General features: G+C 38.6%; 1 protein-coding gene across 1 annotated transcript in view; it reads right to left on the bottom strand.

Annotated features, from left to right (window-relative positions):
- Window positions 1-25,911, bottom strand: part of EEIG2 (EEIG family member 2) — a 94,004-nt gene extending 68,093 nt beyond the window's left edge. Inside the window, exon 1 of the mRNA XM_040471162.1 lies at window positions 25,677-25,911. Within this exon, the coding sequence (XP_040327096.1) occupies window positions 25,677-25,813 (137 nt within the window). The 5' untranslated portion in view covers window positions 25,814-25,911. The remainder of the gene's footprint in view (window positions 1-25,676) is intronic.
- Window positions 25,912-25,936: the final 25 nt, after the last annotated feature.

Genomic DNA, 25,936 nt, shown 5'->3' with positions numbered 1-25,936 from the left:
TTCACATAACAAATTTATTAAGGTAATACATTTAATAAAAGATAAACCTGAAATAATATTATCGATAAATGCTATTTGTTGGTGAATGACAAATATCTTAAGACTTATGGCACAAGCAAAAATAGCTTATATACCCCGCTTTGTGCTCACTCTCTCTCTCTCAAATAAATAAACATTAAAAAAAAATCAGTGACTGATACTGTTAAAAAAAAATAGCTTACATAAGTACAAATACAAGTAGGAAAAAGAGAGACCTGCCTAAAATTGTTATACAAAAATTAATTACTACATAAACTGATACATCTTAGTTTTATTAAATCATATTGTTTGTAGAATGACTGAATGGACTCATCAATGCTATTTCAGAAAATTCATGGCAAAATATTCCTTTTTTATGAAGTTTTAAAAGGAGAAAACTTTCTTCTTGATACTAATCAACTTTACTTAAATATACTAATATGTAAACAATTGGCTTGACCTAATAAAAATTGGGGGAGGGGGACTGAAATACTTATTTAGAAACTGTGGTAAAATACACATAGCAGAAAACTTACTATCTTAACCATTTTTAACTGTACAGTTCAGGAGTCTTAAATACATTCATATTGTACCAAATCTTTAAGAAGTCTTTCCATCTTGTAAAAGTGAAACTTTGTACCCATTAAATAACTTCCCATTCCTCTTTCTCCCCAGGTCCTGGCAACAACCATTCTCCTTCCTGTCTCTATGAATTTGACTACCCTAGGTAACTCACATAAGTGGAATTTACACACACACACACACAGTGAATGGTAGGTGAACATTTGTGGTAATTCAGACTATAGAATACAGCTATCAAGCTGTGAAGACATGGAAGAAACTTAAATGCGTTATTACTGAGTGAAAGAAGCCAATCTGAATAAGGTTAGCTACTGTATAATTCCAACTATATGACATTCTGGAAAAGGCAATCTATGGAGCCTGGGATTAGGGAAAAGAAGGGATAAATAGGTAATACAGAAGATTCTTAGGGCACTGAAACTATTCTGTATGATACTATGAAGATGGATACGTGTTAGAACACATCTGTCACAAAAAGCCCATAGGACACCAAGAGTGAACCTGAATGACAACCATGGACTTTGGGTGATAATGATGTGTGAATGTAGGTTCATCAGTTGTAACAAATGTACCCTCTGGTGGGTGATGCTGATAGTCCAGGAAGCTGTGCATGTGTGGGGCAAGGGGTACATGGGAACTCTCAATTTTTCCCAGAACATAATAATGCTCTAAAAGTTAAGTCTGGGGGCGCCTGGGTGGCGCAGTCGGTTAAGCGTCCGACTTCAGCCAGGTCACGATCTCGCGGTCCGGGAGTTCGAGCCCCGTTTCAGGCTCTGGGCTGATGGCTCAGAGCCTGGAGCCTGTTTCCGATTCTTTGTCTCCCTCTCTCTCTGTCCCTCCCCCGTTCATGCTCTGTCTCTCTCTGTCCCAAAAATAAATAAACGTTGAAAAAAAAATTAAAAAAAAAAATAAAATAAAAGTTAAGTCTGTAAACAAACAAACAAACCAAAAACAAAGAAGGTGAGAAGTGACCTCAGAAGAATCAGAAGTGGGAGGTTAAAGTGGAGAATAAAATTCATGAAAGCCAAGATAGTCAAGTTTCAAGAAAGAGGTAAATTTACCAGATAATTTTGAATAGAGCACAAACGAAGGAATAAGAAAATATTGACTAGATGTGGTAGAGATGGCTGATGATGTCAGTAAAGACAGTCTCCACTGAGTGGTGGGGTGGAAATCAGAGTATAGGGCTGAGCAGGGAGGAGGAACACTTAAGAGGCAGCAAATGTGGATTATTGTTTCATGAAGTTTGGATCAGAATTGTGCAGAGGGAGAGGGAAGTTAGATGCAGGTGGTGTCAAAGATACTAAAAAAAATGAGCACTGAACAGAAGGAAGAACACTTATCCTCTGAAACAGGGTGACAAGGTTAGTAGGGTGAAGATCACGTCTGTAGGTAGGGGACTGAGAGACACAATCAAGGAGAAGGCCTCCTAGGAAGTGGAAGGAAAGATGCATGTGACCTTGTTTTTGTACTCCAAGAAGTGAAGTAGTAGAGACAGCTGGAGCAAATGTCTTGTATTACCTGGGCCTTAGAACGCTAAATTATTTCATGTCCATATTGGAAGTCTTCAGGCCATTCATTTCTCTATATACCTCTCATCCCTGTAATTCACAGGAAAAGACTATGACGCAGATCCTAGTCGCCCAGCCTGCCTGAATCCCCAGCTGGCTCTTTCCCACTGTTCTATCCCTCCTCGCTCTGATTCATTCTCCTGTTGCTGCTCTCCTTCCCAACTCCTTTGACCATGTTGCCTGAAACCCTGGTTCCGGAGGGGTAAGTAAACTGATACAGCCTGAACCTCTTCATATAAGAACACTCTGCTCACTGCCTAACTGAAACCAACTATCTCAGGGGGACACTACTTGTACTGAAGCCCTGTGGAATAGGTGATGTTTATTCTCCACCCCCATCTTCCACAGAAGGCGGCACTAGAATTTCCCTAACTCCTCAATGTCATTTGTAGGCTGTAGTTCTACTTCCAAGTTTGAGGCACACAATGTCAGGCTATAGTATCAGCCTACACTCTTCTTCTCCTAGTTAATGTCACACTGAAGCATGTCTTTTTTGATCTTTCCCTCTTCACCCCCACACCTGCAATCATTGTCACTATTTAACACCATGCACATGACCTAACACCCTAGACCCAGAGTTCTTTGCCCTATGCCTATCCTTACATCACTTTAGTAACACCTGCACCCTGGACCTTGCCAACCCTCCTGACTGCTCTAGAAGGAAGGAACCTCAAGCTTCCATACCCCACTCTCTGAGCACATCTCTTATTCCACCAAATCTGTCACAGCCTCATTCCTTCCATACATACAATCATCCAGGCCTGCATCTTCTAACCATTTTATGTTTTCCTGATTTATCTTTCTGGCCTGGTTTCTCTCCTTATGAAGTGCAGATCCCATGAATGACTGCTTAAATTCCTTTCTCACCAACACTCTTAATTCCCTTGCCTCCTTGGTCTTTCCACATACCTAACAAACATCTAAACCTGAATCAAACCTTCTAACCATTTCTTCCTATCTCACTATCTCAAACCTATGAGCACTGCTGAAGAAAAATGCATTAACATGTACATTGCCATCACTAAAATTCATGTTTTAAATTCCACTTGGGCCTTTTGGATTTGTCTTTGGTCAGCTTCCTCTCCCATCACTTACAAAAGCTTTTCTGATCTTTTATGTTATCCTCATGTTCCTTATTCATCCTTTCTCAGTTGCCACTGAGAAAGCTAAGGCCGTCAGATGAGAATTCTCTTAAATGCCAGCCTTAAGCCAACCTACTAACTTGGCATAAATCACACACTCCTCTGCTTTTGGCTCCATAGACCCTACAGTATCAAAGTTAAATCCAAAATCCTTATAGAGACCACTCTCTCTCCCTTTCTTCATGTGTCAGCAGTAATACACAATTATAGTAGTGCCCCCATGACTGGGGGGGGGGGTATGTTCCAAGACTCCCAGTGGATGCCTGAAACCATGGATAGTACTGAACTCTATGCGAACATTTTTTTCCTATCTATACGTACCTGTGATAAAGTCTAATTTATAAATTAAGCACTGTAAGATTACAGATTAGCAACAATAAGTAACGATAAAACAGAACAGCTACAATATACAGTAACAAAAGTTATGTGAATGTGGTCTCTCCCTCAAAATATCTTATTGTACTGTACTTACCCTTCCTCTTATGAGGATATGAGATGATAAAAGGTCTGTGATGAGTGAGGTGAATAATGTAGGCACTGTGACACAGCCTTAGGCTACTGCTGACATTCTGACCATTCATTAGGAGGATCATCTGCTTCCTGACCACAGTTGACCTCTGGTAACTGAAGCCTCAGAAACCGAAACCACAAATAAGGGAGGGGAATACCACACACAGGTATCCCTCACTTTCTGAAAGTTTGTGTCACTCCACTTCACGTTTAGGAAAGACCTACATTAGCGCCCAGTTTTGCTAACTGAAAGAAATCTGAAGAGGATTTCTGCTTTTATGAGAAAAGTTGTTACCACACGAAAGGAGATCTTTCCTAAATGTGAAGTGGTGCAACGTGAACGTTTGGAAAGGGGCGGGGGTTACTCTCTCCTTCAAAGAGTTCACAATCTTTTGGATAGTGTGATAAACCCGTCTTCACAGTGTTCCCTGCACATACCATGCTGCTGTTCCTTGCCATTGTGTACATACACTGCTCCTTCAGCTAGACTTTTTTCAAAATCTTGCTAAGGAATTCTCTTCCATGACACTTTCCCTGCTCTACTCTCCTCCCCCAAACAGTTAAACACTTCTTTCTACTTTTTCCTTTATTTATTATTACTACTGTAAATTTTAAACTATGTGGAAATTTTTCATAAAGGCAATTAAAAGAACAAGTTTGGGGTAGAAACAAGAACTATAGGAATTGAGTGTGAGGTAAAACTGGAGTGGGACAGTGAGGTAAGATTTCATTCATTCAACAGACAACCACCATTAATTAAGGACACAGTATGTGTAGTAAACATTGCAGGAAAGCAGTGGGTGGACTGTAGGTGGGTGGACTGTAGGACTGTAGGGCATAAAGGTGATGAGACATTTGACTTAGCTCTTGAAGAATGGTTGGAATGTGAATCAACTGAAAGAATGGTGAAGAGGTGGGCAAGGAGAGAGTACCAAGGAGACAGAAACCCACAGACATTTGGCTAATATCAGCTGAACAGTCTTGGCTAAAATGGGAGACTTGCGAAGAGCAGTATCAGGAAATACTGATAAAAAATCAGAAATCAGAAAGCCCTGTCACACAATCCTGGAGTTAGAAAGGGCTGTGAGAACCATCTAGGTCACCAATCCTTCTAATGAAGGACAATATCCCTGACAAATGGACCAGAGACTGAGGTAGCCTATTTACTACTATATTCTTCTAAATGTTAGAGATTACTTTTCTAATATCATACTGGATAGAGACATGCCTTCTTTAACACGTCTCCATTGGTCCTATGTTCTGTCCTCTGATGCACCCAGCATAAGTCTATTCCCTCTTTATGAGATAGTCTTTCAAATGTCTCTCATTTAAGTGATTTGTGACCTTGAACAAATTATGTTGCTTTTTCTGAGGATCAACTTTCTCATTTCTAAAAAAAGTGGTGTGACAGAGGCTAGCTGTACCCTGATATCTGTCCTCCCTTTTCTTTACCATAATTGAATCTTTTTCTGAGTACACGGACACCCAAGAAAGACTATATTTCTCAACCTTTCTTGGGGCTAGGTGTGGCTTTCTGCTTAAGTTCTGGTCAATGGGCTATTTGCAACAGGGACCTCCTCTTCCCCTTTCCTTTTTCCTAGTGGCTAGAATTCGGATGTGGGGTGAACCAACTTAGACCCTGTGGATGAGAACAATACCCTGGGTATGACAGAGCAACAAGATAAAGTCAGGGCCCCTGACAACTTGACAGAGCAGAGCCACCACATCAGCTTGGAATTTATATGAGAGAAAAACAAACGTCTATATGTTTTAAACCACTTATTATTTTTCAATATACATGTTATAGCATCTAATGTATATCCAAACCCAATAGGAGGCAGCATCTCTATAAAAGGGATTTTACCAGAATTAAATAAAATTAAGAATGTAAAATACACACACACATACACACACTCACATACACACTTTTTTTGTTTTAGTATTTGAAGACTATCATTTTCTCTCGAGTCCACCCTAGTCCCCCATTGTTAACATAATTCAAGATTCCTCAGAATCTTAACAAATTTCTTTGGATCTCACATAGTATCCCTCAAAGGCTGACACCCCAAACTGAACACTAATTTTTTATAAGCCATGTACATAGGACAGCATATACTTCCCTAAATGACTTCCCTATATATTTAATTTGGGGGTCTCTGTGTATTTGTCATCCTTAGCAAAGATATGACAGATGCTTTCTCTAAATATCTGCATTCTCTTGATAAATATTTATGAACTGTTTACTGTGCAAGACTTAGAGATGCAACAGTGAATATCAACTTACTGGTTAAAATGATATTAATAATGTTGTTATAAGGCACAACTATCCAGTAATGAGACTGAATTTTGAGGACTTCGTACTAGAAAACCACACCTTGAAAAAAGAAACATATGTATTAGTACTATGTTTCTTATGTCTGATATACAATAATCTTAGGGCAAATTTAGAGGGGCCAGGTCCAGTGACCTGTTTAGTGGTGTCACATATTGGAACCAGTTTTCTGAGACTAGCATTCAGAAAAAGTCATACTACATATATTTACCTACAATTTTGTTAGAATATAAAAATGAGAAAACATAAAACTTGAAAGGCAGCAAAATTTAGTGATCAAGAGTGTACCCTAGAACCAAACTGCCTCCTAGCTCTATTGCTTTTAACTTCCAGTGCCTCTTTGCAGTTCTGTTTTCTCAGGTATAAGCAAAAGTAACAACAGTAATAATGTAATAATAGTACCTTCCTACTAGGGGTATTTTGAGGATATAAAGGCTTAGAAAAGTTTCTGGCACATGGGAAAAGCACTAAAAAATGTTAGCTATCATTATTACAATATAGCATTGTAATAATGTGAGATATTCTAATAATGTGACTAGATGACCCCATTTCTGGTCAGGGTATAAAGAATTTTGTGACACATACTCAATGGTGAAAAGCGGAAAGCTTTCCTAAGATCAGCAACAAGACAAGGATGTCCACTTTCACCACTTTTATTCAACATAGTACTGAAAGTCCTAGCCATAGCAATGCGGCAAGAAAAAGAAATAAAAGGCATCTAAATTGGTAAGGAAGAAGTAAAATGTCACTATTTGCAGATGACATGATACTTTACATAGAAAATCCTAAAGATTCCACCAAAAACTACTAGAACTGATAAATGAATTCACTAAAGTTGCAGGATATAAAATCAATACACAGAAATCTGTTGCATTTTTATACACTGATAATGAACCAGAAAAGAAATTAAGAAAACAATCACATTTACAACTGTACCCAACAAAATAAAGTACCTAGTAATAAACTTAACTAAAGACTTGTACTTTAAAAGACTTGTACTTTAAAAATTATAAAACACAGATGGAAGAAATTGAAAATGACACAAATGGAAAGATATTCCATGCTCATCGATCAGGAGAAAAAACATTGTTAAAATGTCCCAGCTATACAAAGCAATCTACAGATTTAATGCAATCCCTACCAAAATACCAACAACATTTTTCATAGAACTAGAAAAAATAATCCTAAAATTTGTATGGAACCACAAAATACTGTGAGTAGCCAAAGTAATCTGGAAAGGAAGAACAAAACTGGAGGAATCACAATCCCAGATATCAAGATATACTATAAAGCAGTAGTAATCAAAACAGTATGGTATTGGCACAAAAACAGACAAATCAATGGAACAGAATAGAGGACCCAAAAGTAAACCCATGATTAATTAATTAATGTCAATTAATCTTTGACAGAGACAAGAACATGCAATGGGAAAAAGGTAGACTCTTCAACTAATGGTGTTGGGAAAACTGGACAGCTACATGCAAAAGAATGAAATTGAACTACTTCCTTACATCATACACAAAAATAAACTCAAAATGGATTAAAAACCCAAATGTGAGACCTGAAACCATAAAACTCCTAGAAGAGAGCACAGGCAGTAATTTTCCTGACATCGATTGTAGCAACATTTTTCTAGACATGTCTCCTAAGGCAAAGGAAACAAAACCAAAAATAAACTATTGGCATTACATCAAAATAAAACTTCTTCACAGCAAAGGAAAAAAATCAACCAAACAAAGGACAGTGTACTGAATGGAAGAAGATATTTGCAAATGATGTATCTGATAAGGGGCTAGTATCCAGAATGTATAAATAACTTATACAACTCAATACCCCTTCCCCAAATAATCCAATAAAAATAGGCAGAGGACATGAAAAGACATTTTTTCCAAAGAAGACACACAGATGGCCAAGAGACACATGAAAAGATGCTCAGTATCACTTATCAGGGAAATGCAAATCAAAATCACAATGAGAGATCACCACACACCTGTCAGAATGGCTAAAATAAAAAAACACAAGAAACAAATATTGGTAAGGATATGGATAAAAAGGAACCCTAGTGTTTGCATTGCTGGTGAGAATGCAAACTGGTACAGCCACTACAGAAAACAACATAGAGGTTCCTCAAAAAATTAAAAATAGAACTACGTCCAGTTATTGCACTACTGGGTATTTACCCAAAGAATATGAGAACACTAATTCAAAAAGATACATGCACCATTAGGTTTACTGCAGCATTATTTACAATAGCCAAATTAAAGAAGCAGCTCAAGGGTCCACTGATTGACAAAAGAAGACGTGGGGGATAAAGATGTGATGAAATGCATAAAGAAGATGGAATATTATTCAGCTATAAAAAAAGAATGAAATCATAGATGGTTCTAGAGAGTATAATGTGAAATAAGGGAAATAAGTTAGTGAATGACTGGAGGAATACTATATGATTTAATTATGTGGAATTTAAGAAACAAAACGAAGAAAAAAAGACAAAAAAACAGTCTTAACTATAGAGAACATACTGGTGGTTACTAGAGGGGAGGTGGGTGGGGGGGACAAGTGAAACAGGTGAAGGGGATGAAGAGTACACTTATAATGAGCACTGAGCTGCATATAGAATGGATGAATCACTATATTGTACACATAAAACTAACACTGTATGTTAATTGTACTGGAATTAAAAAATAAATTAATTAAAAAAAAAAAACCCTCTGTGATGGGGGGGGGGGGGGTTGTCCAAGATGTCAGCATAGGAAGATCCCAAACTCACCTCTTCCCACAGAAACATCACATCTATAGCTACATATGGATCATTTCTGATAAAGATCTGAAAACAAGATGAAGTACTCTCCACAACAAAGGAAAAGAGGACCACATCAAGATGGGTAGGAGAGGCAGAGACACAGTCTCACAAAAAAACCCACCCCTGGTGTGGTGACACATAAGAGAGAGGGATCTCACCAGATAGGCACTCTTCTGGAGGTGTCAGGGGTTGGTACTCCACAATGGGCTCTGCAGCCCCTGGAATATGAACCATGAAGACAAGACCCAAAATGTCTGGCTTGTAAAACCAACAGGACTGATGTCTGGGGGTCCCAAAGTGCTGTAGGATACTATGACTCCCCTCTTGGAGAGCTCATGCACATCCTTACTCACCCTGAGACCCAGTGAAAAACAGCAGTTTGAAAAGAACTGAGGTTTTGTGTGAAGGAGATTCATTTGCTGATCTGCGGGCACTGGGTAGAGGAATGGAGGCTAGTTTAGATGCTTCCTAGATATGAAGGCACTGGCAGAAACCACTGTGGCACTCTTCACATAGACTACTAGCACAGGTGGGTGACCTTAGATATAGAACTGCTTTGCTAGGATGAGTTGGGTAAGCAGTCATGCTTACCTCTCACCTGCTTAGACCAGAGAGCACATACAGTTGTGGAGTTCTCCCACTCCGTAGCTACAGTATGCCAGCACCGGCTGTTCCAACCCCCCGCCCCCCAGCTGGGGCTGGAAAGTGCAAGTAGTTGGGGCATCCTCCTACTCCCAAGCCTAAAGCCTGTGTATGTGCATGGACCAGGCACTCACTCACTTGCTACACTGCTGAATCATATGAATACATGAGGTTAAGACATTTTCCTGTTGCTTTTCTAACACTGTGGAGCATGTCCTACCCCCTAGATTTTCCAGCTCCTTTACTAAAGCCAGGGGGCATGTGCAATCCATATAGGGGATGTCTGTTGATTATCTGACACCGCTGGTCAAGAGGACTGGTGTTCCAGAGCTCCATGGGACTGTAACAGTCCAAAAGACAGCTCTTGGCAGGCCATCATGACCTGGGGACTACAAAGACAGCAGACTGAAACACAACTCTAGTCTTCCTGTGAAAAAGGCCTATTTACTTAGCCTGGAGCTTCAGCTCAAGGCATAGGCTTCAGGTTTCGCATACATCTAGAGGCTAACGAGGCCTATCAGGGAATGTAAGCAGGAAAATACCATCCTTGTGCATGCCACTCACCTTGCTACGGCTCAACGAGCCTTCCCAGATTTTTGCAACTGTTGCCCAGGGAATACCTCAAGATCTCCTGGTCTGGAGGCTAATATAGATTATGACTGTGGCTCCATAAGATTGTATATATTTTCAAACTTTAAAAGCTCCTGCCTGAGGGTCTGGCTTCCAGTCTGAAACTAGATGCTAAATGAGATTCCTCCCCTTGGATCACTAACAGGTATTGGCACAACCTCAACATGGGAATATCAAGAATAATAAATCAGGTGGCTTAGACAATCACAAAGGTTTGAGAGATAGTCAAGAGTTAGGGCAAAGTTGAATGATAAGGATTATCACCTACACAAGGCCATTCCTTCAAGACAGAGAGGGAGCTGTGTCACCTAATACACATAAACAGGGAGTCAAGTAAAATAAGGAGTCAAAGAAACACGTTCCAAATAAAAAAACAAGGCAAAACCTCAGAAAAAGGCCTAAATGATACAGGGATAAGTAATGTACTTGATAAAAAAATTCAGAGTAATCGTCATAAAGACACTCACCAAACTCAGAAGAATGAACACAGTGAGAACTTCAACAAAGAGATAGAAAATATATTTAAAAAGTACCAAACAGAAGTCACAGAGGTGGAGAATACAACAGCTGAACTGAAAAATATACAAGAGGAATTCAACAGTAGACTTGGTGAAGTAGAACTATTGATCAGTGAGGAGGAAGATAAAGCAATGAAACTCACCCAAACAGAAGAGCAAACAGAAATAAGAATTTAAAAAATAAAGATAATTTAAGGAACATCTAGGACAACATCAAGTGGAATAACATTTGCATTTCTGGGGTCTTATAGAGAGAAGAAAGAGAGTAAGGGGCAGAAAACTTACCTGAAGAAATATGGCTGAAAAATTCCCTAACCTAGGAAAGGAAACTGATGTCCAGGTCCAGGGTGCCCAGACAGTTCCAAATAAAATGAACCCAAAGATGCTACCAAGACACATTATGATTAAAATGTCAAAAGTTAAAGAGAGAATCTTAAAAGCAGGAAGAGAAAAACAAATTGTTATGTACAAAGGAAACCCCATGAGGCTATCAGCAGAAACTCTGCAGGTCAAAAGGGAGTAGCATAAAGTATCAAAGTGCTGAAAGGAAAAAACTTCAAACCAAGAATACTCTACCCAGCAAGGTTATCATTTAGATTTGAAGGAGAGAGAAAGAGTTTTCCAGACAAGCAAAAGCTATAGAAGTCCATCTCTATTAAAATGGCCTTATAAGAAATATTAAACAGACTTCTTTAAGCTGAAAAGAAATGGCATTAATTAATAACAAGAAAACATATGAAAGTAAAAATCTCACTGGAAAAGGTAAATATATAGTAAAGGTAGTGGACTAATAACTTATAAGGCTACTAAAAGGCTAAAAGACAAAAGTAGTAAAATTAAAAACTATAATAATTAGCTAAGGGATACATAAAACAAAAAGATGTAAAAAGTGACACCAAAAGCATAAAATGTGTCAGGGGAGAATAAAAAATGTAGAGTTTTGGAATGTGTTCAAATTTAAGTTGCTTTCAACTTAAAGTAGACTGCTATATACATAGGATGATATATGTGAGCCTCATGGTAACCACAAAGCAAGAACTTATAGCAAATACACAAAAGAAAAGGAGAAGGAATCTAAACACAACACTAAAGAAAGTCATCAAGCCACAAGGGAAAAGAGAAAGAACAAGAAAGGAAGAGAGGAACTACAAAAACAACCAGAAAACACTTAACAAAATTGCAACAAGTACATATCTACCAATAATTGCTTTAAATGTAAATTGGACTAAGTTGTCCAATCAAGAGATGTAGATTAGATGAATGGATTAAGAAACAAGACACATCTATATACCACCTACAAGAGACTCACTTTATTTTTTTTTTATTTTTTTAAGCTCTTTATAGTTTTATTTATTTTTTAAAATTTTTTTTTTGACATATACATGCTATTTTTATTTTTATTTATTTTTTCTTTTTATTTTTTATTTATATATGAAATTTATTGTCAAATTGGTTTCCATACAACACCCAGTGCTCATCCCAAAAGGTGCCCTCCTCAATACCCATCACCCACCCTCTCCTCCCTCCCACCCCCCATCAACCCTTAGTTTGAAGAGACTCACTTTAGAAGGGCACACACAGGGGCGCCTGGGTGGCACAGTCGGTTAAGCGTCCGACTTCAGCCAGGTCACGATCTCGCGGTCCGTGAGTTCGAGCCCCGCGTCAGGCTCTGGGCTGATGGCTCGGAGCCTGGAGCCTGTTTCCGATTCTGTGTCTCCCTCTCTCTCTGCCCCTCCCCCATTCATGCTCTGTCTCTCTCTGTCCCAAAAATAAATAAAAACATTGAAAAAAAAAATTAGAAGGGCACACACAGACTGAAAGCGAAGGGATGAAAAAAGATGTTCCATGCAAATGAAAACAAAAAGAAAGCTGGTGTAGTTATACTCATATTGGACAAAATGGACTTCAGAATCGTCTGTTTAAAGCAAAAATGATTAAGATCACAAACCAGCAAAAAGATACAACATTTATAAATATAAATACACCCAACATAAAAGCACCAAAATATCTAAAGCAAATATTAAAAGACCTAAAGGGCCAATTGATAGCAACATAATAATAATATGGAATTTTAACACCCCAATTACATCAATGGATAGATTACCTACGTAGAAAACCATAAGGAAATATTAGCTTTAAATGACATGTTAGACCAGATGGACTTAATAGATATATACAGAATATTCCATCCAACATCTTCTCAAGTACCTAGGAAACATTCTCCAGGATCAAATCACATTCTAGGCCACATAACAAATCTCAATAAAGTCAAGAGGACTGAAATAATATCACTCATCTTTCCTGACCACAATGCTATAAAACTAGAAATCACAAGAAGAAAACTGGAACTACAGGTACATGGAGATTAAACAACATATTACTGAACAACTACTAAGTCACTGAAGAAATCAAAGGAGAAATAACAAAATATCTAAAGACTAATGAAAGCAGAAATATAACATACCAAAATCTGTGTGATACAGTAAAAGAGGTTCTAAGAGACAAATTTCATAGCAATACCTCAAGAAATAAGAGAAATATCAAATAAACACTTTAACTTTACACCTAAAGAAACAAGACAAAGAAGAACACATGAAGCCCAAAGTTAGGAGAAAGAAGGAAATAACAAAGATCAGAGTGGATAAATAAAAGAGAGACTTAAAAAGACAAATGGTCAATGAAACTAAGAGCTGGTTCTTTGGAAAGGTAAATAAAATTGACAAACCTTTAGCTAGATTCCCCAAGAGAAAAAAGAAAGATGGCTCAAATAAATTCAGAAATTAAAAGGGAGAAGTTACAACTTCTCAGAAATATGAAGGATCACAAGAGGATACTAAGAACAATTATATGACAACAAATTGGACAGCGCAGAAGAAATGGATAAATTCCTAGAAGTTTACAATCTTCCAAGACTGAATCATGAAGAAATAGAAACTCTGAACATACTGATTACTACTAAAGAGATCAAATCAATAATCAAAAATCTCTCAACAAACAGAAGTCCAGGACCAGATGGTTTCACTGGTGAATTCTACCAAAAATTCAAAGATTGAATACCTATCTTTCCCAGACTCTTTAAACACTATTTTTTAAAAGTTTATTTATTTTTGGAGAAGGGCAGGGGGAGAGCATGCAAGCAGGGGAAGGGCAGAGAGAGGGAGAGAGAGAATCCCAAGCAGGCTTCTCGCTATCAGCAAGGAACCCAATGCGGGGCTTGATCCCATGAACCATGAGATCATGACCTGAGCTGAAATCAAGAGTGGGATGCTTAACCAACTGAGTCACTCAGGTGCCCCCTTCCCAAACTCTTAAAAACAAAACAAACAAAAAACACTGAAGAGGGAAAGCTCCTAAACTCATTTTATGAGGCCAGCACTACCCTGATATCAAAATGACATAATGATACTGCACACAAAAATAGAATTACAGGCCAATATTCCTGATGATCATAGCTGCACTATACTCACAAAATACTAGCAAACTGAATTCAACAATACATTAAACGGATCATATACCAAGATCAAATAAATGGGATTTATTTCAGGGATACGTGGATGGTTAAATACCTGTAAATCAATCAACATTATGTACCACATTAACAAAATAAAAGATAAAAAGCATACAATCATCTCAATAAATGCAGAAAAAGCATTTGACAAAATGCAACATTCACTCAAGATAAAAACTCTCAACAAATTGGGTATAAAGGGAAAGTACCTCAACATAATAAAGACCATAACTGACAAAATCACAGCTGTCATACTAAACAGTGAAAATCTAAAAGCTTTTCCTTTAGGATCAGGAACAAGACAAGGATGCCCACTATCCCTACTTTTATTCAACACAGCATTGGAAGGCTTAGCCACAAAAATTATGCAAGAAAATGAAATAAAAGGCATATAATTTGGAAATGAAGTGAAATTGCCACATTTGCAGATGACACTATTTGCGGATGACATGATACTACACATAGAAAGCATTAAAGATTGTACCAAAAGACAGTACTAATAAACGAATTCAGTAAAGCTGCAGGATGCAAATTAATACACAAAAATCTGTTGCATTTCCATACACCAACAACAAAGTAGCAGAAAGAGAAATCAAGAGAATAATCCCATTTACAATTCTATAAAAAAGAATAAAATAGGGGCGCCTAGCTAGCTCAGTTAGTTGAGTGTACAACTCTTGATTTCAGCTCAGGTCATGATCCCAGGGTTGTGGGATGGAGCCCCACGCTGGACTCCATGCTGAATGTGGGGCTTTCTTGGGATTCTCCTTCTCTCTCCCTCTCTGCTGCCCCCATCCCCCTTTATGCTCTCTCTCGCTCTCTCTCTCTCTCAAAAAAATAAATAAATTTTAGGAAAAAGAGTAAGTTACCTAGAAATAAATTTAACCAAGAAGCAAGAGACCTAAAAACTGAAAAGTATAAGACATTGATGAAAGAAACTGAAGATGACATAAAAAAGTGTAAAGATATTCTAGGCTCATGGACTAGATTAATATTGTTTAAATTAAAAAAATTTTTTTACATTTATTTTATTATTTTTGAGAGAGTGAGACAGAGTGCAAGTGGGGAGGAGCAGAGAGAGTAGGAGACACAGAATCTGAAGCAGCCTCCAGGCTCTGAGCAAGCAGTCAGCACAGAGCCTGATGCGGGGCTCAAATCCACGAACTGTGAGATCATGACCTGAGCTGAAGTTGGATGCTTAACTGAGCCACCCAGGCACCTCTGGATTAATAGTGTTTAAATGTCCATACTACTCAAAGCAATCTACAGATTCAATGTAATCCCTATTAAATCCCAAATACATTTTTCACAGAACTGAAACCAATAATTCTAAAATTTGTATGGAACCACAAAAGATCCTGAATAGCAAAAATAACATTGACAAAGAAGAACAAAGCCAAAGGTATCACACTACTTGATTTCAAACTATACTACAAAGCTGTGGTAATCAGAACACTATGACACTGACATAAAACTGACACACAGATGAGCGAAAAAGAATAGAGAGCCCAGAAATAAACCCATGCATATATATTCAATTAATTTAGAACAAAGGAGGACTACCTAGATGGTTCAGTCAGTTAAGCGTCTTGACTTTGGCTCAGGTCATGATCTCCCGGTTTGTGAGTTCAAGCCCCATATTGGGCTCTGCGCTGACAGTGCAGAGCCTGCTTGGGATTCTCTCTTCCTCTCTCTCTGTCCCTCCCTCAAATGCACTCTCTAAATAAATAAATAAAAAATATTAGGACAAAGGAGGCAAGAATATACAATGGGGAAAGGGCAGTCACTTCAATAAATGGTGTTTGGAAAACTGGACAGCCACCTGCAAAAAAATGAACTGAACCACTATCTTATACCATACATAAAAATCAACTCAAAATGGACTAAAGACTTGAATGTTAAACCTGAAATCATAAAACTCCTAGAAGAAAACATAAGTGGTAAACTTCTTTACATTGGTCCAAGTGATGTTTTTTGATCTGACTCCAAAAGCAAAAGAAACAAAGCAAAAATAAACAAATGGGACAATCTTAACTAAAAAGCTTCTGCACAGCAAAGGAAACCAACAAAATGAAAATGCAACCTACTGAATGGGAATAGATATTTGCAAGCCACATATCCAATAAGGAGATTAATATCCCATATATAAAGAATTCATACAACTCAATAATAAATAGACAAACAATCAAATTAAAAATAGACAGAGAGGGGTGCCTGGGTGGCTCAGTTGATTAAGTGTTTGACTTTAGCTCAGGTCATGATCTCACGGTTCATGATTTCAAGCCCCATATCAGGCTCTCTGCTGTTAGCACAGAGCTGGCTTAGATCCTCTGTCCCTCTCTCTCTCTCTCTGCCCTTCCCTGTGCTCTCTCTCAAAAATAAATAAACATTAAAATTTTTTTTTAATTTTTTTTCAACATTTATTTATTTTTGGGACAGAGAGAGACAGAGCATGAACGGGGGAGGGACAGAGAGAGAGGGAAACACAGAATCGGAAACAGGCTCCAGGCTCTGAGCCATCAGCCCAGAGCCTGACGCGGGGCTCGAACTCACGGACCGCGAGATCGTGACCTGGCTGAAGTCGGACGCTTAACCGACTGTGCCACCCAGGCGCCCCAAACATTAAAATTTTTTTAAAGATTAAAAAAATAGGCACATATTTCATTTTATTCATGGCTGAGTAATATTCCTGTGTGTGTGTGTGTGTGTGTGTGTGTGTGTGTAGACACACATCTTTATTATCCATTCATCAGTCAATGGACACTTGGGCTGTTTCCATAATCTGGCTATTATAGACAATGCTGCTATAAACATCAGGGTGCATGTACCCCTTTGAATTTGTATTTTTGTATTCCTTGGGTAAATACCTGATAGTTCAACTGCTGGATCATAGGGTAGTTCTGTTTTTAATTTTTTGAGGAACCTCCATACTGTTTCCACAATGGCCATACCTGTTTGCATTCCCACCAACAGTGCAAGAAGGTTCCCCATTCACCACATCCTCGCCACCACCTGTTGTTTCTTGTGTTGTTGATTTTAGCCATTCTTATAGGTGTGTGGTGATATCTTATTGTAGTTTTGATTTGTATATCCCTGATGATTAGTGATGTTGAGCATCTTTTCATGTGTGTTAGCCATCTGCATGTCTTCTTTGGAGAAATGTCTGTTCATGTCTTCTGCCCATTTTTAAATTGGATTATTTGTCTTTAGGGGGTTGAGTTTCATAAGTTCTTTATATATTCTGGACACTAGCCTTTCATCAGATATGTCATTTGCATATATCTTCTCCCATTCTGTAAGCTGCCTTTTAGTCTTGCTGATTGTTTCCTTCGCTGTGCAGAAGCTTTTTATCTTGATCAAGTCCCAATAGTTTATTTTTGCTTTTGTTTCCTTTGCTTCAAGAGACATATCTACAATGAAATCTTGTCATTTGTGAGGACATGGATGGAGCTAGAGAGTATTGTGCTAAGCAAAATAAGTCAGAGAAAGACAAATTACCATATGATTTCACTCATATGTGTAATTTAAGAAACAAAATAAATGAGCAAAGAGAAAAAGAAAAGAGAGGCAAACCAAGAACAGACTCTTAATACAGAGAACCAACTGATGGTTACCAGAGGGAAGGTGGGTGGGGGGATGTGTTTAATAGGTGATGGGGATTAAGAAGCACACTTGTTTTGATAAGCACCAAGTGTTGTATGGAAGTGCAGAATCACTTTGTTGTATACCTGAAACCAATAATACACTCTATGTTATCTAACTGGAATTCAAATAAAAACTAAAAAAAAAAATAGGCAGAGGATTTAAATAGATGTTTTTCTAAAGAAGACATACAGATAGCTAACAGGCACATGAAAAGATGCTCAACATCACGAATCATCAGGGAAATGCAAATCAAAACCACAACGAAATACGTTACACCTTTAAGAATAACTATTATTAAAAAGACAAGAAATAACAAGTATTAGGGAGGATGTGAAGAAAAAGGAACCCTACTGGTGGGAACGTAAATTGGTGCAGCCACTATGGAAATCAGTATGGAGATTCCTCAAAAAATTAAAAATAGAGCTACCATATGATCCAGCAATTTCACTACTGGCTATCTATCTGAAGAAAAAAATATTAATTCAAAAAGATATACTCACCCTATGTTCACTACAGCATTATTTACTATAGCCAAGGTAATAGAAACATGTGTCTATTGATGTGTCCATTGATGGCTGAATGGATAAAGATATGGTATACATACATAATGGAATATTATTCAGTCATAAAGAAGAATGATTTCTTGCCATTTTGTGGCAATGGCACAATGGATGGATCTTGTATTATAATAAAAGAAATAAATCTGACAAAGAAAGACAAATACTGTATGATTTAACTTACATATTGAAACTAAAAAACAAAACAAGGGCACCTGGGTGGGTTAGTTGGTTGCGCATCCAACTTCAGCTCAGGTCATGATCTCATGGTTCGTGGGGTCCAGCCTTGTGTCGGGCTCTATGCTGACAGCTCAAAGCCTGGAACCTGCTTCGGATTCTATGTATTCCTCTCTCTCTGCCCCTCCCCTGCTCACGCTCTGTCTCTGTCTCTCAAAAATAAATGAAAATGGTAAAAAAAATTTTTTTTAAATAAAACCCAGACTCATAGATATAGGGAACGGACTGGTGGTTGTTAGAGAGAAAGGGTTGGGAGGATGCGAAATGAGTGAAAGGTATTCAGAAGTACAAACTTCCAGTTATAAAATAAATAAATCATGGGGATGTAGTATACAGCATGGGAAATATAGTCAATAATAGAGTATTAACTTTGTAAGGTGACAAATGGTAATTAGACTTATTGTGGTGACCACTTTGCAATGTATACAAATGTCAAATCCCTATGTGGTACACCTGAAACTAATATGATATATATGTGAATTATATATGAAAAAATAGAATTCTGTGCCATATGGCCAAACAGCATTTCTAATACTGGTTATTTTTCATATTTGCTAATCATTAGTATTTTTTACCTTAAAAAATCAACTTAATGTACTGAAGGGCAAGTTGATAATTCATCAAGGGCATTAGAAATCTGCATTCCCTTTGATTCAGTAATTCCATTTCTAAGTATTAGTCCTAAAAAATAATGATGGATGTGCACAAAATTTGGTTTTAATGATGCTCACTGTAGTGTGTTCATAAAAGTATTAATTAAAAAGATAGCAGAGAGGGGCACCTGGGTGGCTCAGTCGGTTAAGCATCTGACTCTTGGTTTCAGCTCAGGTAATGATCTTACGGTTTGTGGTTTTGAGCCCCATAAGGGGCTCTGTGCTAATGGTGCGGAGCCTGCCTGGGATTTTCTCTCTGCGCCCCTCACCCCCCCAAGCCCCGCCCCACTCCTGGGCACTCTCTCAAGATAAATAAATAAACTTAAAAAAAAAAAAAGGTAGCATAGAATAAAGACTATTTCAAAAGAGGCATGGTTCAATTAACCATGGAGATCCATACGATGGAATGAATGATATACAACCTATTAAAAAATATTTTGTAATTGAGTATGTAATGATATGGGAAGATACATTAAGGGAAAAACATATTAAGTACATTATGATACTATTTTGGATTTTAAAAAAGTATGTGATGTGATGTGATCTGTGGGTGTGTATCAATAAAGACTCCCATGTTATATACCAAAATATAATAGCGATACTTTCTAGTTGGTCCTTTATATGCAACTTTTGTTCTTTCTTTTTGCTTTTCTATTTCCTAAATTTTTAAAAAAAATTTTTTAATGTTTATTTTTTTAGAGGGAGATAGAATCCAAAGCAGGTTCTGCACTGTCGTTGCAAAACCCCATGTGGGGCTTGAATCCACAAACCCAACCATGAGATCACGACCTGAGCTGAAGTCGGACATTCAACCTACTGAGCCACCCAGGCACCCGTCTATTTTCTAAATTTTTCATAAGAATCTCTCACTTTTGCAATATGGAAAAAAATTACTAAAAATAAGTACACAATGCACAGTGAACTAAAATCTTGAAAACATGAAGACATACTCTGGCCAAAGAGAAGAAATCCCTTCAGCTTGTTTACAGAGTAAAAGATCCAACACACAGATGTGCTCATTAGCTTCCCAGACACTCCCTGAATTCACATGGTTTTTGCCACAGGCTCATGTGAAACTTAGAGAAGTATTTAGCGATGAGCACAGAAAAAGCTGAACAAAATATGGCAAACTTGGGAATCCTAAAAATGCAGGAAAATTTTCTTCTTATTCCTTTATTAAAGCAGACCAGAAATGAAACTTGTTCTCACAGTCTTAAGAAACCTCAAGAGATTTAAATGCTTTTACAAAGGAAGCATGCTCTTAAAAGATTTAAATAATGTAATTTTCTGTCTTTTTGAAAGGTTCAAAAATATTTTATTAGGCAATAATTGGGTTTCAGTTTATTAGATTACTGCAATCATACGAAGTGTTATCTGAATGTTTTATTTATTATGATATGTAAAATCTGACAATTTTAATAACATTTATCACAAATAAACACATTCTGGTCTTTATATTATTTCTAACCCCTTCACTAAGCACACTTTCCCAGGAGAAACTGGATCCTTCTAAAATTAATTTTCACTACTAGTCTTTAAAAAGGCAAAACAGTGTAAGGAAATTCTAGATGAAAAGTTTAGTAAGCAGCCTTATTTGCAATAGAACAGAACCTAAGAAATCTACAATAAATTTCTCTAAGTGCTTATCAGGCTCACTGTCACCTCAATGTTATGTGTTAAACATAAAACCTACCTCTTCATATCCTCCCCCCACAGTATTCTATCAACAAATACACCTCAAATACACCACGATATACCTCAACAAAACAAAATGAAACAAAGATTCTTCTGGACTTCTTTGTCATGTCATAAGGGCATTTGTCATAGCATTATCATTTTATCAGTTACTTATATAGAACAACCTCCAAGTTCAGGTTCTTATTAGCTCCTTCCTGGGTTATTTTAACAGACTCCTACTTTGTCTCCCCACTTCTAGTCTATCCCCACTTGAATCTGACAAACATCAGCCCGCTAGCCATCTTCAATACCATTTTAATCACATTACACCTTAGTGCAAGAATCTCAAATTGACTTTTATCCAATGAGCAGTGGAAAGCAAACTCTTTGTAATGGTTTCAAAGTCTTTATCTTTGCTTCTGTTCGGTGTGAACTCTCTCTGCAATCAAGCTGATATGTCACCAGCTCCTACTGATAACCTGCTCAAGCTGCCCTCTCACTCTCACTTCCTTGTCAATGCAAATTCATCCTCCTGGCATGCTCAGCTGAAAAGCCAATATGGTTTTCAGTAACCATTTCAGCTGCAAATAAATCCTCTACCTACAGAATTTCAACAACACTCATATACTGTCTCACCCATTGATTAGCCACTAAATCATACTGTCTCCTACTAGTGAACAATTATACATCTATGGTCTAATTTCATTAAGTAGAGCTAATTCATTTATGGGCATTTTTATTTGTTGTCCTTCTCAGAGCCCCTGATACACAGTTAGAAACCTGGTAAATGCTCAATTAATATTTGGTGAGCAATGAATGATCTGCATCTTTAATTTCTGTATAAAGCTAAATATATTTATAATTTGATATGTACCTCTAAGGCTTTTCTCTAAAAAAATGAATTATTATTTTATGTACATTCATGCATCAGGGGTCTCCAAGAATATCCCCAGGTTGAGTGATCCACTGGGAAGACTCATAAGACTCAGCATATAGTCATGCTCATTTCTAAGATTTATTATAGTGAAAGGACACAAAGCAGAATCAGTAAAGGGAAAAGGTTCATGGACCAAAGTCCTTGGAAACCATGGGCAAGTTTCTAAGTCTTCCCAGTGGAGTCACCCAGAACACAGTTTCTCTGGCATCAAACTGTGGCAACACCTGTCATCTACCAAGGAAGCTCATTTGGTGACTGGTCATATAGCCACCCTTCCCCTGGCACAAACCAAAATTCCAGACTCCTAGAAAGTATTCAGCATAAATCACATTGTAGTCTAGGCACAGTGAGACACTCTAAAGTTTTACATCAGTGTAGGGAACTGATGACCATTCAAGTTCCCTGATGCCAGCAAAAACATTGTAAGCAGGTCTTTTTAAGAAATTAGTCTCGGGCCTGCTATGTTAACCCTTTTCTATGAAGTTAATTTCATATATTTTTTAAAAATGTTTATTTATTTTTGAGAGAGTGAGACAGAGCGTGAACAGGGGAGGGCCTGAGAGAGGGAGACACAGAATTGGAAGCAGACTCCAGGCTCTGAGCTGTCAGCACAGAGCCCAATCAGGGCTCGAACTCAGGAACTATGAATCATGACCTGAGCTGAAGTTGGATGCCCAACCGACTGAGCCACCCAGGTGCCCCAATTTCATATTTTTTATGCGAGAAATGTTATAGGGTTAGCCATATTTGATTTATAGGAGGCACGTAAAGTTATTTAAAAAAATTAAATTCTAGCATTTAATTACAGATGCAATGCCTAGCCTGGTACCCAATAATTAAAAATTAGGTAATTTAAAAATAATTCACATCCTTTAGATATTTCAGGTTTTTTTCTCCCCTTGTAGAATAAGGTACATTTTTCAATTTTTTTTAATGTTTATTTATTTTTGAGAGAGACAGAGCGTGAGTGGGGGAAGGGCAGAGAGATAGAGGGAGACGCAGAATCTGAAGCAGGCTCCAGGCTCTGAGCTGTCAGCACAGAGCCTGATGCGGGGCTTGAACTCACAGACCACGAAATCATGACCTGAGCCGAAGTCCGACACTTAACTATTTGAGCCACCCAGGCGCCCCTAAGGTATCGTTTTCAAACCAACACTTTTGTAATTGTCAGGATAAAGGAGTTAAGTATCAACATCTAAAGGAAGCAAACCCTCTCAGACAAGCTCCTCGTCTTCTCTTTAAATGTCAATTGGGTGCTAGAGCACTGTGATATCTGTTTTTGGTACATCAACTTACTAAATCCTCACAACAACCCCATATGCCAGTGATGGTTTCTATTTTGTAGATGCAATCTTTGAGAGGCTGAGTAACCTACCCAGGTTTACCACAGTGGAGTCAGGATTTAGGCTCAGATCTGCCTTATCCTAAATCCTTGCTCTTAGCTTTACACAAACTACCTCTCCCTAACAAGGCACAGGCTCCTTATGAATCATTTCCCTCCAAACTAAAGGGGTTTTTATTTGGCCACAGAGAGCACTATTCTCAACCCTACTGATTTTCATTAAGGTCACATTTTTGTTGGAAGAGAAGGGGGTAAATTTAACCCAGGATACTCTGCTTTTTCCTTTCCAACTCTTGCAAATTAGAAATCAAATTATACCCCTTGCTTGTTAAACCATTAGGAAGCTCCCTACTCAGCACAGCACACTTTTCTCCTTCATCTGGCATCAATCTGAAATCAGACAGACCCATATCAAGATCTTGGCATTTCACTTACCACACGTGGATGCCTTGGGAAAGTTAACCTGAGTCTCGGTTTATTCATTCATAAAATGTGAATCCCTACCTCACAGGTTTTCTTTTTTTTTTTTTTTCAACGTTTATTTATTTTTGGGACAGAGAGAGACAGAGCATGAATGGGGGAGGGGCAGAGAGAGAGGGAGACACAGAATCGGAAACAGGCTCCAGGCTCTGAGCCATCAGCCCAGAGCCCGACGCGGGGCTCGAACTCACGGACCGCGAGATCGTGACCTGGCTGAAGTCGGACGCTTAACCAACTGCGCCACCCAGGCGCCCCCCTCACAGGTTTTCTGTGAGAATGAAATAAGGTAATAAGCTTAAAGGACCCAATTTACATGTATTCGCTGAATAAATGATTACCTGCAACACTGAAATAACGGATTTGTCAGTAGCAAGCCAAATCAATAATCTGAGGGAGGAAAGAGTTAAGAGAGAAGTAGTACCCTGACCACCAGGTGTCATCACTGGCCCAGAAGAGCTGGTCTAACAGCCATTAGTGGGGCATGTGACCCTGCAGCAAACAGGGTAAGATCCAGGATAAGACAGTCATTTGTACCTACAGGACATTCAAGAATTGGCTTTGGTTTTTCAACACTTTAGGAGCTGGTACAATAGTTGGTGCACCATTTTAAGTTACACTGTTCTCCTACCAGTGTGTTAAAATGATTGCAGTGTAATTAATTAGCTGAATAGCCACAAAAGATTTGTCATCACAGTTTAATTTTTAAAAGTACCCTTGGCTAACTGTTTTTTTAATTCTGAGAGTCAATAATGTTTTATAAATCCTTGGCTTTGGCCAACTAGACATTACATTTTCTGGCTTCTACAGGCTTCAGTGTTGCCACTGTAGACAATCTTCTGGCCCCAATTTCACAACCTATTTATCTTATTCTCTTTACATTAATAGGGATGACAGATCAAAAGAAAGCAGAATATTTTTTAGGGTAAAAATAAAGTTCATGAACAGTAAATTTAGGCAAAATAAGTATTAATTGTTAATCTCTTTTCTTGATCTCAGGAACTTAAAAGTTCATTTTTAAAAATTATGTAAATTTCCTATTTTCTTAAAGAACACTTACCTTAGGGTAAATCTGTCAACCTACCCAATAGACCTTAAATTACTTAAGGAACACTATCACCCTTGACTTCAGTCCGCAATCTGCCAACGACTCTCCCTGAGAGTGCCTTGGGGTTCATTTCAAAATGAGCGCAGGTCTGGGCTCTCCTTCTGGTTCCAAGTCCTTTACACTGAGAGCCACTAGTGGCCACCTCAAGGCTGGTAATTCAGTGAGTGTTGAGCGCGTAACTGGAGACGCAGCTCTCCGATGAGGCACAGACTGTTGTCTCCTCTGCCAGGGAACACTTGACTGAAGTCAAGACAAGCCTGATCAGGCCTACCCTGGCCACATCCTGGGCTTCTGAGTACACCCTCCCCCGCCCCCCCCACTAAGAAACAAAAGAAAAGGAGTTAATGCTAAGCACAGGTTTCTGTTCAGAGCGAGGGCTCTTGGAACGCAAGCGGTTTGGGTTATTTTTGTTTCTGTTTCAATAACAGTTCAATTTTCACTTTGCATTTCACAAATACGTAAATGTCTTAAGAGAAACCAGAAGCATTTTCTCCCTTCTGGCCACTGCACCCATTCCTAGAGAATTTAGGAGGGAAGAGTAGATACCAGGAACCATCTGGAATCAGGAGAGCAGGAGCCAAGCCCAGCTGGGATGGACCCATTTGCGAAGCACTTTGTGCAGATCAATAAACTCCTGACTGATTTCAGACTGGGTCCCTAGAGGACGAGGAGCTCACGAGGCTGGCTTTCCCCCTTAAGTAAACGGGCCAAGGAAAGACAAGCTGCCCATGAAACAAACCCCTTCGGGGCAGGCGGAACGGCTCGGGAGGCGCCGAGGGCGAGTTACCTGGGGGACTCCGCGGTGAAGCTGCCGCCGTCCAGCAGCCGCATCTTGCAGAAGAGGACCCCATTGACGAAGGGCACCGAGGAGAGCTCCTCGAGCTCAAAGTCCACCTTAAACTTAAACTTCTTCTTCTTCATCATCGTGAGAGCCAGACGCCGGCGAGCGGGATGCGGGGGCGGCCCCAAGGGGCGCGCGGGCCGGCGCCGCCGCCTCAGCTCGCCGGAGACCCGGGTCCGCGCAGCCCCAACGACAGGGCAAGGACA

The sequence above is a fragment of the Herpailurus yagouaroundi genome, unplaced genomic scaffold (genome assembly GCF_014898765.1).
Source record: "Herpailurus yagouaroundi ecotype Mexico unplaced genomic scaffold, PumYag 77, whole genome shotgun sequence".
NCBI classification, from domain to species: Eukaryota; Metazoa; Chordata; class Mammalia; order Carnivora; family Felidae; genus Herpailurus; species Herpailurus yagouaroundi.
The sequence above is the reverse complement of the archived record's forward strand: the minus strand, read 5'-3'. Positions and strand labels throughout refer to the sequence as shown.